Source organism: Perognathus longimembris, chromosome 6 (assembly GCF_023159225.1).
Source record: "Perognathus longimembris pacificus isolate PPM17 chromosome 6, ASM2315922v1, whole genome shotgun sequence".
Taxonomy (NCBI): domain Eukaryota; kingdom Metazoa; phylum Chordata; class Mammalia; order Rodentia; family Heteromyidae; genus Perognathus; species Perognathus longimembris.
The window spans coordinates 14,156,718-14,172,492 of NC_063166.1; the positions used below are offsets into that span (position 1 = coordinate 14,156,718).

Here is a 15,775-nt window from a genome sequence, read left to right on the forward strand (position 1 = left end):
TTTCCTGCTCCTCAGCCAGGAAATAGAAGACTCCAATTCTCCTATTTTATACTTCAGCATCTGCTCTGCTCCTGATTGAGACTTTTTTTTTAAGGTTTATAAGGTTTATTAGTGGGGCCATAGCTCCCACGGGAGAGGGAGCTACATGGCGTCTACACCTTATCCAGGTTGCAGCTTCTCTCTCTGGGTGTAAAAGGGAAGTAGGTAGGTTGGTTGTTTCTTTTTTTTTTTAATTTTTATTGTCAAACTGATGTACAGAGAGGTTACAGTTTCATATGTTAGTCATTGGATACATTTCTTGTTTGTTCCCTCCTCCCTCATTCCCCCCTCCCCCTTTTCCTTCCCCCCCTGAGTTGTTCAGTTGATTTACACCAAACAGTTTTGCAAGTATTGCTTTTGTAGTTGTTTGTCTTTTTACCCTGTGTCTCTCGATTTTGGTATTCTCTTTCATAATAAGTATATGTGCATATGGGAAAACATTGAAGTATAGAGTCTACAGTGGTTATCCTGGATTCAATAATTTATTGGGGATCATGGGGCCAATAGTGGTTTCTAGTGGAATAGGAGAGGACTGTAGTATTTTACCACATGGCGTTTTCTTAAACTCAAGGCTATGAGATGAAGATGTGTGTGTATGCAACATGTGCGTGCAAAGGTACTGGCTTGAACTCAGTGCCTTGCACTATTGCTTGGTATTTATGATCAAGGCTGGCACTCTTGCCACATCTCCCATTCTGGCTTTGTTTTTCCTCTATTTTTGCTAGTCTTGGAGCTTGAACCCAGTGTCTAGGTGCTACTCTGGAGCTTCTTCTGCTTAAGCCTAGTGCTTAAGCACTAGGCCTACTACTCAAAGCACAGGTCCTCCAGCTATGTTGGAAAGTTCATAAGACTATCTCCAGCCTTGGCTGGCTTCCAACCGCCATCCTCAGACCTCAGCCTCCTGAGTAGTTAGGATTATGTGTGTGAGCCACCAGCACCCAGCTCCAAAATTGTTTCTTCCATATTAGACTCCTCGACCATTCTAATGTAGCAATCTTTGCTGCCCACTTCTGATTATAAACAGAAAGGGAAGTGGTTCCTATAAGGTTTATTAAGTTTATTATTAAAGTAGCTAGTAGTGCCTGTGGCTGGAGAGAAGGGACGACCCCTGGCACAGCTGGCTGAAGTGATAGAGCGCTAGCCTTGAGCACCCTGGCCCTAAGGTCAAGTCCAGGACTGCCCCCTCCCCCCCAAAAAAGATCTTCTTTGTGTAATATAAACAGCCACAAGAAAATATTAACCTCTATTTGTAGAAAAAAAAATTCCGCTGATTTTTTTGTGTGCCAGTAATGGGGTTTAGGCCTTGTATACTTAGCTTTTTCATTCAAGGCTGGTACTCTACCACTTGAACCACACCTCCATTTCTGGCTTTTAGCTGGCTAACTGGAAATAAGAAATACTCTCAGATTTGTCTGGCTAGTCTGGCTTTGAACCCTGATCCACCCTGCCTTATCTACGGGAGGGGCAGGGAGTTGTGGCCAGGTGGATTAGGATGTGACCTCAGGGAAGGGGTAAGTAACAGCTGTGGTGTGACGGTTACCCAGGTAACTGGGTGGAGACTTAACCAACTGGGGCAACTGCATGGAGCCTTCCCAGGTGGACCTTACATTTCGGCCTTTTAATAATTATGGAAAAGGACCAAGATTCTCTGGCTACTTCCTGCTGGCAAGGGGTGTCGATATTAGGGGTAAATGGCGGAAATGTGGCCCCTTCAGGAGAAGGCCAGCAGCAGCTGTCCCTTGATGGTAGATGCCAGTCCTTGAATGAAGCCTGGAAGAAGTCTCATTAGACAGGGGCTGGAAAATTTTTTAAAAATTAAGGCAAAAGGAAAGGTTTAGGGCAGAAAATTCAAGTTTTTGGCATAGAAGCCCTTTTTTATTCCCAATTAAAGCAACAAGGAGACCATGAGGACTAGAGCTTACCTGCACCTTGTCAAGAATTGAACAACAAATACCTGCCATAATTCTGCAATGACAAAACTCAATAGATGTGATGAGTTTTAGCATAGATTTATAAGCTAGATGGACATACAAAGAATGACACTGGTTTTACATCAGTGTTTACATACCAATTTAATGAGCTTTATCTTTTAAGACATACTCATACCATCCCTACCCTTTGTTTCTTCAATTCCCTTTTCTAAGACTTTCTTCACTAACAAATGACGTTTACAGAGACATACACACGGAACACACATGCACAGGTTTTACATGGCACAGAATTGAATTTCTGCCATAGACTCTTGGAATTCCAGCAGTAAATGATATTATTTTTCCCAATACTTTAGACCCATGTGGTCAGAAAAACAAAAACTTTGTTAGCAAACAAAAGTTTTCAGATTATAAAATGGAGAAACTATATTTTGATAAACCAATTCAGCTCAAGTGGGATGACATGGTGACTGGAGGGGGGCCAGGAGAGAGGACATGAACAGAGAACACTTGCTACTGCATAATGGCGCCTGAGCAGGTGCCACGATGGTGCCTGTTAAACCCCAATATCCAGGGAGCTGGGAATGTGGCCTAGTGGCAAGAGTGCTTGCCTCACATACATGAAGTCCTGGGTTCGAATCCTCAGCACACATATATAGAAAATGGCCAGAAGTGGCGCTGTGGCTCAAGTGGCAGAGTGCTAGCCTTGAGTGTGAAGAACCCAGGGACAGTGCTCAGGCCCTGAGTTTAAGGCCCAGGACTGGCAAATAAATAAGTAAATAAATACATACATACATAAGATATCTTTAGTGACAAAGCACATTGGTGGTCAAGCCTGTTTCCAAGGCCTGTGAAAAGAGGCAGCTTTGTTAGCAAGGCACATTATCAGGATAGTATGACTTGGAGTTTTATAAAGCAAGCAAGCAGGTAAATGAGAAGAGAAAGGAAGAGAAAGAGAGCCTGAATATAAGCAACTTTTGACCATTTACCATTGCAGCGGCAGAAACTGTATCTGTGCGAGTATTTCGAGCAGGCCTCGTTGCACTGGCAAGAGGTAAGCTAGCAGGGTCCAGGCTTGGGTGTGACTGTGACCCCCCAAACCCATTAAAGTGCGGGAGGTAGGCGGCCTGGTGAGTGAATGAGAGCTTACCGGGCAGAAGCAGCGTCCTGACTTCCCCCAGTGCCCTCTGGAGAGAGAGGAGGCCAACCCCCCAAAGCCAAGTGTCCTGGGCCCCGGAGGTGACAGGGCCCTGGGCCTGGGGAAGTCCTCTGGCAGCGTGGTACAGAGCTACAGAGAACCTGAGCAGCAGCTTCACTCACCGGAGTAGAGAAGTGGTGTGGACGTGGATGTGGAGGCCAGCAATGGTGAAAAGTCCCGCGTGGCGTCTTGCAGCAGTTCGGTTCTCGGAGAAAGGGCCACCAGGACTGGGGATACTCACAGAAAAATGGAGAAAAACAGAGGGGAATTCCGCCTGTCCTGACTCAAAGCCCTTCCCGGGTCATGGCACCATACATGTAAGGTTTATTAAAGTATGTAGCCGGTAAAGGACGCCACGAGGTATTCAGGCGGAAGAGAAGGGACGACTCCTGCCCAGCTTACCTTATTTAGGCAGAGGCTGGAAGCTGAGGCCTGGTGGACTAGGATGTGCCCTCAGGGAAGGGGGAGTAACTGCCTCTAGGTGTGCCGGTTCCCCAGGTAACTGGGTGGAGATAACCAGGTGGGGGCATCTGCTTGGAGCCCTCTGGGGTAGACCTTACTGTTCCTACAGGGATCTCGGTTGGTAGCTGGTACACTTTCTCTACACTTGCAGAGAAACTCTATTCTCTCCACTGGGTTCCCAGCTGACTCTCTGGTGTCATATCCCTACTGGAGGGTGCTTTCATCCAAAGACAAGCAGAGAGGACGCTGTCCAAGAATAGCTGGGTCAGAGCAAAGTCCCAGGTCCTGAGCTTGTGTGGCACTCAGGGACTTGGGGCAGAGGGCACTATTAGGGGTGCGGAAGCCCAGCGCTGAGGACTTCGTTTGCCTGGTAGGTCACTACATGTCACCGCGGCTCTAAGTTGCAAAGCCCCCCCAGACCTGCAGGGAGGCCTACAAATCTCAAAAATGGGCATTGTAAGCTCCACCCCGGAGGGAGGGCTCCAAATAACTGCCCCCACAAGGCTATGACTCCACCCAGTTACCTAGGTAACTGGCATATCTAGAGGCACTTACTCCCCCCTTCCCTGAGGTTACAAGCTAGTCCACCTGGCCACACCTCCCTGCCCCAGTCCTAGATAAGGCCCTGCTGTAATCAACTTTTCTCTCCTGCCAGAACATCCCAGGGCGGTCTCCATTATCGGCTACCTTCTTTAATAACTCTTACAGGCATGATGCCCATCTATGCCTTCCTGTTGCTGCTCTGGGGGGCCCTGGCCCCGAAGCAGACCTGGGCACGTGAGTAGCGCTGGAAGATGAAGGACCCCACTTGAGAAGGGGCCGAGGAGCCTCTCCACCCTGGCGTCTCCGCGGGTCGCTATTGGGGATGGTCTGTCCTGACCTTCCCCCCAAGTTTTCCACACCCCTCCTCCCTCTCCTACTTGTAGCTCTTCTTGTCCGCCTCCCTCTTCCACCTCCTGAACCCTGTGCTCTCTCTCCGGTCACATCAACCCTGGGACCCCGGGTGTGTGTGGCGCCCTGGGCGCAGCGGGGCTCAGCCGCTCCCGCCCGCAGGCTTCCACTCCCTGAAGTATTTGGACACCGCGGTGTCCCGGCCGGGCCGCGCGGACCCACGCTTCATCATCGTCGGCTACGTGGACGACACCCCGTTCGTGCACTACGACAGCGAAGCCCCGAGTCCGAAGATGGAGCCGCGGGCGCCGTGGGTGGAGCCGGCGGGGTCCAAGCACTGGGAGCAGGAGACGCAGATCTGCAAGGCCAAAGCGCAGATTTTCCGGGATCAACTGCAGACCCTTCTGGGTTACTACAACCAGAGCCGGGACGGTGAGCGAGCCTGGGCCCCGGTGGGGCCCGAGCTTCCGCACTAGGCTGGGGACCTCGGTTATGCCCGGGCGAGGAAAAAACGCGGGAAACCTGACCAGAATTCGTTTTCAGTTTGGAGGAAAATCTCGCGTCACCAGGGGCGGGGGTGGGGAGGAAGGAAGTGGGATGGTGGGCGGGGCTGATCTCCGAGCCCGCTGTTGGGCGGGGCTGGCCTCGGGGCAGGGCCGAGGAGGTGGGCGTGGCTGACATCAGGGGCGGGGCCAGGCTCTCACACCTACCAGAGGATCTGCGGCTGCGACGTGGGGCCCGACGGACGCTTCCTTCGCGGGTACAGAGCCGAGGCCTACGACGGCGAGGATTTCATCTCTTTGAACGAGGACCTGAACTCCTGGACCGCGGCAGACACCGTGGCTCAGATCATTCGGCGCAAATGGGAGGCAACAGGTGAAACCGAACAAGAGAGAGCCTACCTGGAGAAGGAGTGCGTGAAGAGGCTCCTGAGATACCTGGAGAACGGGAAGGAGGCGCTAAAGCGCGCAGGTTTGAGGGGCCACCGGGCGACTCGTTTGTCTTGTCCTGGGTAAGGGGCTCATGTCACTGGGATAGAGCTGGAATCCTGCCTGCCTCTCTCTTGCATGGCAACGGAGAAGAGAACTCTTGGGTTTTCCAATCCAGCGTCAGAGAGTGACTTAAGCAAAGGCTGTCCCTTCTCTCGGGACGATTAAGAGCGCCAGTAGCTCATGCCTGTAATCCTAGCTACTCAGGAGATCTGAGAATAGGAATTCAAAGCCATCCTGGGCAGGAAAGGCTGTGAGATTCTTATCTCCCTAACTAAACTACCAAAAAAGCCAGAAGGTAAAGCACTAGCCTTGAGCAAAGAAGCTGAGGACGGCATCCAGGACTTGAGTTCAAGGCCCAGGACCATCACAAAAATTTTTTTTTAATGAAAATAGAGTAGATTTAAAGAAATAAACCTAGCAATAGTTTCCTTTGACTTTGGAGCTGATTTTGAAACTTGATCCTCTCAGGCCTTGTATTCTGACCCTCACCCAGTGCCATTAGAGGGCTGACTTCAAATATGCTGAATTTCTCAGTGACCACTAGGCCAGAACCAGGAGTACCTATTCTTCTAGTCAAAGACATTGAATCTTTTACTTTTGATTGGCTCACTCTGATTCTATTTTTTTTTTTTTTGTCAGTCCTGGGCTTGGACTCAGTGCCTGAGCACTGTTCCTGGCTTCTTTTTGCTCAAGGCTAGCATTCTGCCACTGGAGCCACAGCGCCACTTCTGGTTATTTTCTATATATGTGGTGCTGGGGAGTCGAACCCAGGGCTTCATGTATATAAGGCAAGCACTCTTGCCACTAGGCCATATTCCCAGCCCCTCACTCTGATTCTAAAGCTTTTCTTGGATTCGATTAGCTCACATGCCCATGTGTTGTGCATTCATATCCCAGTTTCCATTCACAGGAGGGTCACATGAGTGGTGCTGGAGTGGCTGAAGAAGAAGGCAAATTTCCTGAACTTCCCATCTTTTCCTCTCAGATCCCCCAAAGACAAATGTGGTCTACCACCCCACTTCTGACCCTATGGTCACCCTGAGGTGCTGGGCCCTGGACTTCTACCCTGCGGAGATCACCATGACCTGGCAGCGTGATGGAGAGGACCTGATCCAGGAAACAGAGCTTGGAGAGACCAGGCCTGCAGGAGATGGAACCTTCCAGAAGTGGGCAGCTATAATGGTGCCTTCTGGGGAGGAACAGAGATATACATGCTATGTACAACATGAGGGGCTGCCTGAGCCCCGCACCCTGACATGGGGTAAGCAGGGGGACTTGGCACAGTGGCTTGTTATCAGAAAAGCAGGAGCTGTTTCAAAGACCCCAATTAGAGTCAGAGCTGAGCGATGGGGGTAGGCCCTCTCACTTTCTCTTCTCTCCCCAGAGCCACCTCCAAAGCGCAAATTTCCTGTCACAGAAATTGTCCTTGTCTTGGTTCTCTTTGGAAGTGCGGTGGCTGTTGCAATATGGAGGAAGAAAAAAGCAGGTAGGGATGAGACAGGACCATTATTATTATTATTATTATCATCATCATCATCATTATTATTTGTGCTTGTCCTGGAGCTTGAACTCAGGGCCTGAGCACTATCCTTCAGCTTTTTTGTTCAAGGCTAGCATTCTACCACTTAAGTCACAGCTTCACTTCTGGCTTTTTTGGTAGCTAGTTGGAGATAAGAGTCTCATAACCCAGGCACTGGTGGCTCACACCTGTAATCCTAGCTACTCAGGAGGCTGAGATCTGAGGATCTTGGTTCAAAGCCAGCCTGGACAGAAAAGTCCATGAGACTCTATTCTCCAGTTAACCACTAGAAAACTGGAAGTGGTGCTGTGGCTCAAAATGGTAGAGCACTAGCCTTAAGTTGAAGAGCTCATGGGCAGTGCCCAGGCCCAGAGTTCTACAACCAACAAAAAGAAAAAAAAAAGTCTCATAGACTTTCCTGGGGTTGGCTTTGAACTGTAATCTTCAGATCTCCTCCTGAGTAGCTAGGATTATAAGTGTGAGCCACTGGCACTTGGCCTTTACCTTTTTTTTTTTTAATCAAAGCAAATTTTATTTGTAACTCAACACCAAAATAAGACATTTGTTAAAGATATTTGTTATAGCAAATTCTTTTGTAATCTTAAAATCCTAGATAGTCATAAGTTCATGCTAACCATTTCAGCATTATTTCTAACAGACAAAGGGTTAGCTTTCTTTCTAGTATATTCATAACATAATATCCAACAATATTTGTAATGATTTCATAAAATCTGAAATGTTGCCAGGTGCTGGTGGCTCATGCCTATAATCCTAGCTACTCAAGAGTCTGAGATCTGAGGATCACATTTTATTTTGTTTTTTGCTAGACCTAGGGCTTGAACTCAGGGCCTGAGCACTGTCCTGGGCTTTTTTTTTCTTTCCCAAGACTAGCGCTCAACCACTTGAGCCACAGCGCCACTTCCAGCTTTTTCTATATATATGTTGCTAAGGAGTCGAACCCAGGGCTTCATGTATACCAGGTGAGCACTTTACCGCTAGGCCATATTCCCAACCCCTTAAGTTCTAGTTTTATGACTACTTATAATATAGTTGTGTCCCCTCTTCTTTGCCCCCAATTCAGGCCCTACAGGGCTTTACCTTCTTGCCATGAGAAATGCACCAGAGCCCTGGACGCTGTCAGCTCAGGCAGAAAGGTCCTTGAGACTCTTATTTCCAACTAGCCACCAAAAAATGCCTGAAGTAAAGCTGTGGTTCGAGTGGTAGAATGTTAGCCTTGAGCACAAAAGTTCAAGGACAGCACCTAGGCCCTGAGTTCAAGACCTCAGACCAGCACCAAAAAAAAAGAAGAGGCTACACCCCGGATGCAAATCAAATCAGTGTGAGCAGGTACACTGAGACTTGTGGAGTAGTGTATAGAGAGCTCCAAGAGAAATCACCAGTCCTTGCATCCTTCAGCTGTGCCTTCCCTGGGCTCTAAGTATGCCTTATTCTTTTTTTCCACCCTAGGTACTGATGGTTTCCAGGGCTCTGATGCATCTCTCATGACAAGAAGGTAAAAAAGTTATCTTTAAGTAGTTGTACAAAAGAACTGCCATTTAACAAAGCAGTTGATGACTACAGTGCTTCTCCGTCAATGGCACCCCTTTCAGCATTCTCACCCCCTCCTCCCACCCCGGCCCTTCCCTGGAACTCTTGTAGTGAGTGGTGGGTTGGACAGAGTGTTGCCATTATAGCAACTGAACTGAACTGGCTCATCCCTTCTTTTTCCCTAGTATTAAAGAGCTGCCTGTGTGGGACTGAGTGGCACAAGATTAGTGCAAGTCTCTCCGTGGTGACGTGAAGATGACTGCATCCTTTTTCTGCAAAGATGTATAAGTGCATCTGCATTCCTATAGGCATGGTGTGAAGAACGGGGGAGGCCAGCCCCCCCCCCTCCACCAGGGCCATTGTCCCCATACTGACTGACCTACCTTCTCCACAAACTGCCTGTTCCAGCAGACCAGGGCTGGGGCGTCTCCTTATAGTTTTAATGGTACATTTGGCTACAACATCTGACAGTACATAGAAAAAATACAAATCTCAATGTAAACTTGTAAATCCTTAGTGTGAGGGTTTGATGAGTTAATTTTAGGAAAAGTTTCTTAAAGCCAGGTCCAGTGGCTCTCGCCTGTAATCCTAGCTACTCAGTAGGCCGAGATCTGGGAATCCCAGTTTCAAGTCAGCCTGTGCAGAAAGTCTAAGACTTTTTTTTTTTTTTTTGCCAGTCCTGGGGCTTGGACTCAGGGCCTGAGCACTGTCCCTGGCTTCTTTTTGCTCAAGGCTAGCACTCTGCCACTTGAGCCACAGCGCCACTTCAGGCCATTTTCTGTATATGTGGTGCTGGGGAATTGAATCCAGAGCCTCATGTATATGGGGCAAGCACTCTTGCCACTAGGCCATATCCCCAGCCCACTAAGACTTTTTTTTATCATATGTTTATTTTTATTTTATTTATTTGCCAGTCCTGTGGCTTGGGACTCCGCCTGGGCGCTGTCCTTGGCTTCTTGCTCAAGGCTAGCATTATTCTTCTTGAGCTACATCCCCACTTCTAGCCTTTTCTGTTTATGTGGTGATGAGGAATCGAACCCAGGGCTTCATGCATGCTAGGCAAGCCCTCTACTATTGAGCCACATTCCCAGCCCCAGAAAGTCTAAGACTTTTATCTCATTTAGCCACCAAAAAAGCCAGAAGTGGAGCTGTGATTCAAGTGGTAGATCAATAGCCTTGAGCAAAAAAGCTGAGGGACAGTTCAAGCCCTAGGACTCCACACAAAACCCACATCAGCACAAAATATGGTCTCAAATGGAGCACCCTGGTAATCATGGGGTTTTTCACTTTACCTGGGGATAAAGGCTGCCTAGCTAAGGAGAAGAGTAGTCAGGCAGAGTTCCTTTGAGTTTTGAAAATCAAAAAGACAACATTTGGGAAGTAATGAAGGACCTAGAAATATCCCGGGAGGCAAAATAGACGGCCAGGACTTCTGCTTGCCAGTTGCAGGCTCCTTACCATTGTTAGCCATGACTATTTTTAGTATACAGGAAGCAGAAGGGAAAGGAGGCAGAAGAGCAATTGCTGCTGCCCTGACATGGGGAAGCACTCAAGGAATCTGCCCCCACATCTTCCTGAATAAAGAGTTCATGAATGAGCTGGGTGTCTGTGGCTCACGCCTGTAATCCTACCTATTCAGGAGGCTTGAGATCTGAGGATCACAGTTCAAAGGAGACGAGTATCTCCAATTATCCACCAAAAAGCTGGAAGTGGAGTTGTGGCTCAAGTAGTAGAGCATTGGTCTTTATAAAAAGAAAAAAGAAAAAAAAAAAAAACCCAGATCCTGAGTTCAAGCTTCACAACCAAACTATTAAAAAAAAAAAAAAAAAAAAGGCTTAGGGACAGGCACTGAGTTCAAACCCCAGGACTGGCAACAAGGAAAACAAAACAAAACAAAAAAACAACCATAAACAGATCAGAACTCTCAGAAAATGTACGTTGGAACTTGGAGGTGTGGCTCAAGTGGTAAAGCATTCACCATTAGCAGAGTGAGAGGCCTTGAGTTTAAGCCTTAGTACTGGCCCACATACACAAAATGTATAGGTAATATCTAACTTTCATTTCACAATCAGAGAAAACTTAAATGATGGGCAAGCTTTTGAGTTTTATGTTGTTTGTATATTCTTTCCCTCAATAGAGTCTTTTTATTGTGTGTGTATGTATAATAAATCATAAATGGTGAACAGTGCTACACTTGAAATAGACTATTATATCTCCTGCAGGGCCAAAGAGGAAAAACAACAGCCAGGTGCTGGTGGCTCACACCTGCAATCACAGCTACTCAGGAAGCTGAGATCTGAGGATTGTGGTTCAAAGCCAGCCTGGGAAGGAAAGTCTGTGAGAGTCTTACTTCCAATTAATGACCAGAAAACCAGAAGTAGAGCTGTGGCTCAAAAGTATAGATAGAGCCTTAAGCAAAAGAGCTCAGGGCCATGCCCAAGCCGTGAGTTCAAGCCCCACAACCAAAGTGAACTGCAGTGGGCTTGGTGGCATAGGAAAGGGATTTGGGAAGTCTTTTCCCAGCTCCCTTTGGTTCTAGATTCTTGCCATTGCATCTTGAGGTGATTAAACAGCTCTGGTGAAAGCATACAAAATAATATTTGTTTCTATGGGCTTCTTGGTGCATTTGTCTCTACTGAGACCTGAAAAATACTGTCAAAAGACTGAAAAGGTGACTGAGCTGTAGAGTGTTTGCCTAGCATGCATGAGACCCTGGGTTTGATTTCTCAGTACCACATAAGCAGAAAAAGCCAGAAGTGGTGTGGTGGCTCAAGTGGAAGAGCATCAGTCTTGAGGGGAAAAGCTATGCTAAAATATGAGGCACGCTGGGAATGTGGCTTAGTGGTAGAGTACTTGCCTAGCATGCGTGAAGGAAGCCCTGGATTCGATTCCTCAGTACCACATACAGAGAAAAAGCCAGATGTGGCACTGTGACTTAGTGGTAGAGTGCTAGCCCTGAGCAAAAGAAGCTCAGGGACAGCACCCTGGCCCTGAGTCCAAGGCCCAGGACTGGCAAAAAAAAAAAAAAATAGGTGAAGCAGGAAGGTGAGGTCGCCCCAGGAGACCAGGACCCATCACTGCAGGAACACAGGAGATCTAGAAACAGTGATGGAGACAAGCATGAACGCAGGAGATCTAGAAACAGTGATGGAGACAAGCATGGTGGCCACTCACGCCAGAGGAGGAGCTGTGATGAAAGGCCCAGAGGTGGCGGGGATGGAGATAGCCAGGACTTGCAGGCTCTAGAGGAGGAGCGGGAATTTTGTAATGCCAGGCGCCCAGATCACCGCCAGAAGAATGAAATCAGTGGCAGTGCTAATGAGGCTCGAGAGATGGCTCCTCAACCTGGTGGCAACAGCAGAAGCAAGGAAGTGCCCGTTAAAGAAAAACCAAGCTTTAAGCTTTCTGGGGCTCTTCTCGAGGACACTAACACCTTCCGGGGTGTGGTCATTAAGTACAGTGAGCCCCCAGAAGCGCGTATCCCCCCAAAATGCTGGCTTCTATTCCCTTTAAAAAACGATGGGGTACTTCCAGTCATGTACATTCATCGACAGAGTGCTTAACTTTTGGGTCAACACCGGCGCATTGCAGACATTTCCATTGATCATCCCTGTCGTTCAAAGCAGCATGCAGTCTTTCAGTTTCAGCTTGTGGAGTACACCCATGCTGAGGGTACAGTTGGCCGGAGGGTAAAGCCCTACATCATTGACCTTGGCTCAGGAAATGGAACCTTCTTGAATAACAAGCGTATTGAGCCACAGAGACACTATGAACTGAAAGAGAAGGATGTACTTGTTTGGATTTAATAGCAGAGAGTATGTCTTGCTCCATGAATCATCGGATACCTCTGAACTAGACTGGAGGGAAGATGAGGAGGAGGAAGAGAAAGCAGTGTCTGACAGCTAGCAAACTAAGAAACCATTCTTTTTTTTTTTTTTGGCCAGTCCTGGGGCTTCGACTCAGGGCCTGAGCACTGTCCCTGGCTTCTTTTTGCTCAAGGCTAGCACTCTGCCACTTGAGCCACAGCGCCACTTCTGGCCATTTTTTATATATGTGGTGCTGGGGAATCGAACCCAGGGCCTCATGTATATGAGGCAGGCACTCTTGCCACTAGGCCATATCCCCAGCCTGAAACCATTCTTCTTGAAAGGTTTGGGATTGACTTCAAAGAGCACCCCGGTGCTCACTGTAATGCCTCTCATTGCCTTAAGCCTTTCCTCTGTTGCTGACCAGCTTGTGTTAAGAACACTGACCTAGGTTTTGTTGATTTGTTCTGTGGCACATCATCATGTGCCCACCCGTGGTCATTTGTTTTTAGAACAGTCTCACCAGTTAAGTACATGTGTTTTAGTAGGAGCATTGTGGCTTTAGTTGGTGGCTCAATCTCACCCCCCACCCCTGCCCCTACCACCACCTCCAGGAAGCTCAGGACCTCACCAGGGGCCGGGACTGCCCCTGGCCAGAGCGCTGCCAGGCAACAAGGCCCCCAGTGTCCTGTCTAGGGAGCTGGCTAACCCTGCCGGAAGCAAGGGCAGAGAGCCACAACAGAGGTTGGGAATGCCGCTTAGTGGTAGAGTAGTAGAATGCCGCTTGCCTCGTATGCATGAAGGCCTGGGTTCGATTCCTCAGCACCACATAACCAGAAAAAGCCGGAAGTGGCACTGTGGCTCAAGTGGTAGAGTGCTAGCCTTGAGCAAAAAGGAGCCAGGGATAGTGAGTGCTCAGGACCTGAGTTTGAGGCCCAGGACTGGCAAAAAAAAAAAAAAAAGTGCAGTTCCACGGACAACTAAGGCAACGCAATCTCTCGAGAGGAATAGGCAGAACCCCATGAGGACCTCGTCTAGAAGAGAGCCCAGAGTAGCAGAAGCTGTCAGAAGAGTGGCCGCGCTCGGTGTCCAGCATCTGGTGAGACTGAGGATCAAAGAGGGAAAGCGATCTATCCAAAGTCACAGAATAATTGATAAAGCTGGACAAGAATCAAGCCTGTTACTGCAGAAACTGGAAAGCTTTCTATCATACTCATAGGAAAGATTCTAAGATCCTTGAAAATTATCTTATTAGGGGAAAATGCCTAAGGTAAAAAGAAGCCAGAAAGCTCCCCCAGATGGCTGGGAATTGATTGAGCCAACACTGGATGAATTAGATCAGAAGCTGAGAGAAGCTGAGACAGAGCCTCATGAAGGGAAGAGGAACCACCAGAAAACCCGCCATATCTTTGACCTCTCTTACAAGCGGAAAGCCATCAGCAGAGAACTCTATGAGTACTGCATTAAAGAAGGCTATGCGGACAAGAACCTGATTGCCAGGTGGAAAAAGCAGGGCCATGCAAATTTGTGCTGCCTGCGCTGCACTCAGACATGGACACCAATGTTGGGACAAACTGCATTTGCCGGGTTCCCAAAAGCAAGCTGGAAGTGGGCCGCACCATGGTGTGTATACACTGGCTGCCTCGGCTGCTCCAGCTGAGACCCCTGGCTGGGACCCCCTTCTCCATCCTGGACCTTGGAGGTTCCTTCCCACTGTGCCACTCCTTCCTAGGAAGGCCTCTCATCAGGGCCCCATTTGTGGGTGGCCTTTACAGGTGAAAGTCCTGGCATTCACCAGCTGTGATTTGTAAAAATAAAACCTTTCCACCTCCTGAAGAACCTGAGCAGCCATTGCACCTCTATATTGTAGCTTGGGCCTGACTGGGCCCTGAAGCTTCCTGGAATAACTGCAGAACATGTCAATGTGAAAATGCAGTCTAAAATAATGAAGGTAGCCAGAGAGACTTCATTTGACCAGAGGTCAGTTAAAGTTAGAATGCTTCAGCCATTGTGGCACAAAGGAAATGTATTGAAGTGTGGCCAGTGTGTTTTGTGTTCCTGAAACATGGTTAATGTGTCCCCTCAAGCTAAGGATGACTCCAGGCGCTACCCTTGCGACCCCACCCTGATCAATACATAACAGGAAATACTTGAAGTTCCAGATGTCCCCTCAAGCTAAGGATGACTTGGCCACCCAACCCAGATCATATGTCTAAACCAATCTTTTCGAACCCCATAAGCTAGCCAATCACCTTCACCAGGCCTGTTCTCGCCATTGATTAGGCCAATCATTCATAAGAATAATTTTCCAGCGATAAAAAATGATTTGCTGCAAGTTGCTATGCGGTTTTATGATTTTCCCGTGGTGTGACATGACTTGCTGTGTGATGTGACATATGGAATGTCCCCCAAACCCTATAATAACCCTGCTGAATGGAGGGTCGGGGCTCTCCACTCAGACCTGCTGCATCAGTGACCATCGTGAACCCAGGCTCGAGCTTCAATAAGGACTCGTGTAATAAAATCATTTTTTGTTTCAGGGCTTGGAACTCAAAGCCTACTGCAGTTAATAAAAAGAAAGCATCTCTGTAAGCATCTTGTGGTGTTGTGGGCACACCTTCTCCAGGCTTAAAGAAAGCTTTGCCCACTGCTGCATTCCTAGGCCAGCTCACTTTCTGGTGTCATATTCCTAGTGAATTGAACTTGCTTCTAGAAGAGTCCTGAAGGGTAGTTGGGGAGGAAGAGGCTGAGTCCCGCCTACAGCTCTTTCCCCTGGTTTCCTCATACAGCCAATTGGCCAGGGCTAAGCCAGGAGAGGCGGGGTCTGGGATGGGGAAGCCATCATCTAGAATTTTCACTTTTTTTTTTTTTCTTTTTGTCAGTCCTGGGGCTTGGACTTGGTACCTGAGCACTGTCTCTGGCTTCTTTTTGCTCATGGCTAGCACTCTACCACTGAGCCCCAGCGCTACTTCTGGCTTTTTCTGTGTATGTGGTGCTGAGGAATTGAACCCAGGGCTTCGCGCACGCTAGGGGAGCACTTTACCACTAAGCCACATTCCCCGCCCCCCACTTCCTCTTTAGCTTGGATACTCGCAATACCAGTTCTCACTCCCATTGGTTTATCACAAGAGTCAACCCGAGCCCCGCGGTTCCACTTCCCACGCACCTCTCCAGAACTTTCCCGGATCTTGAAGATGGGGGTCATGGCGCCACAGACCCTCCCCCTCCTGCTCTTGGGGGTTGTAGGTGTGGCCGAGACGTGGGCCGGTGAGTGCGGAGTGCGGGGGGGGGGGGGGGGAAACGGCCTCTGCTGGGGCGGGGCGGGGCGACCGTCAGAGGGGAGAGCTGCTGCAGTTCGCGGCGGAGTCGCCCTCGCCAGGCCCACTCCC

At 48.6% G+C, this 15,775-nt stretch overlaps 2 protein-coding genes and 1 pseudogene across 4 annotated transcripts in view; all 3 read left to right on the forward strand.

Annotated features, from left to right (window-relative positions):
• The first annotated feature begins 4,193 nt into the window (after positions 1-4,193).
• LOC125352795 (class I histocompatibility antigen, Gogo-B*0102 alpha chain-like) lies at positions 4,194-9,241 on the forward strand. The gene is made up of 7 exons (XM_048348168.1): positions 4,194-4,407; positions 4,684-4,953; positions 5,218-5,493; positions 6,499-6,774; positions 6,898-6,999; positions 8,500-8,545; positions 8,766-9,241. Exons 1-7 carry the CDS (start codon positions 4,341-4,343, stop codon positions 8,791-8,793), a joined length of 1,065 nt encoding a protein of 354 aa, XP_048204125.1. The 5' UTR covers positions 4,194-4,340; the 3' UTR covers positions 8,794-9,241.
• LOC125353520 lies at positions 8,861-12,507 on the forward strand (annotated as a pseudogene).
• Positions 12,508-15,477: 2,970 nt separating this feature from the next.
• LOC125352794 (saoe class I histocompatibility antigen, A alpha chain-like) overlaps positions 15,478-15,775 on the forward strand; it is a 62,898-nt gene continuing 62,600 nt past the window's right edge. The window contains exon 1 of one of the 3 annotated variants that reach the window (XM_048348167.1): positions 15,478-15,653. In XM_048348167.1, coding sequence (XP_048204124.1) covers positions 15,581-15,653 — 73 coding nt within the window. In that variant the 5' untranslated portion in view covers positions 15,478-15,580. The remainder of the gene's footprint in view (positions 15,654-15,775) is intronic. The other 2 variants (XM_048348166.1, XM_048348165.1) reach the window with 2 other exon arrangements.

Bases quoted from the DNA above. Each gene is read 5' to 3' on its own strand.
- LOC125352795 (XM_048348168.1), top strand. From the start codon at position 4,341: ATGATGCCCATCTATGCCTTCCTGTTGCTGCTCTGGGGGGCCCTGGCC. The intron at 5,494-6,498 runs GTTTGAGGGGCC...TTTTCCTCTCAG, and splicing joins GGAGGCGCTAAAGCGCGCAG to ATCCCCCAAAGACAAATGTG. The intron at 6,775-6,897 runs GTAAGCAGGGGG...TTCTCTCCCCAG, and splicing joins GCCCCGCACCCTGACATGGG to AGCCACCTCCAAAGCGCAAA.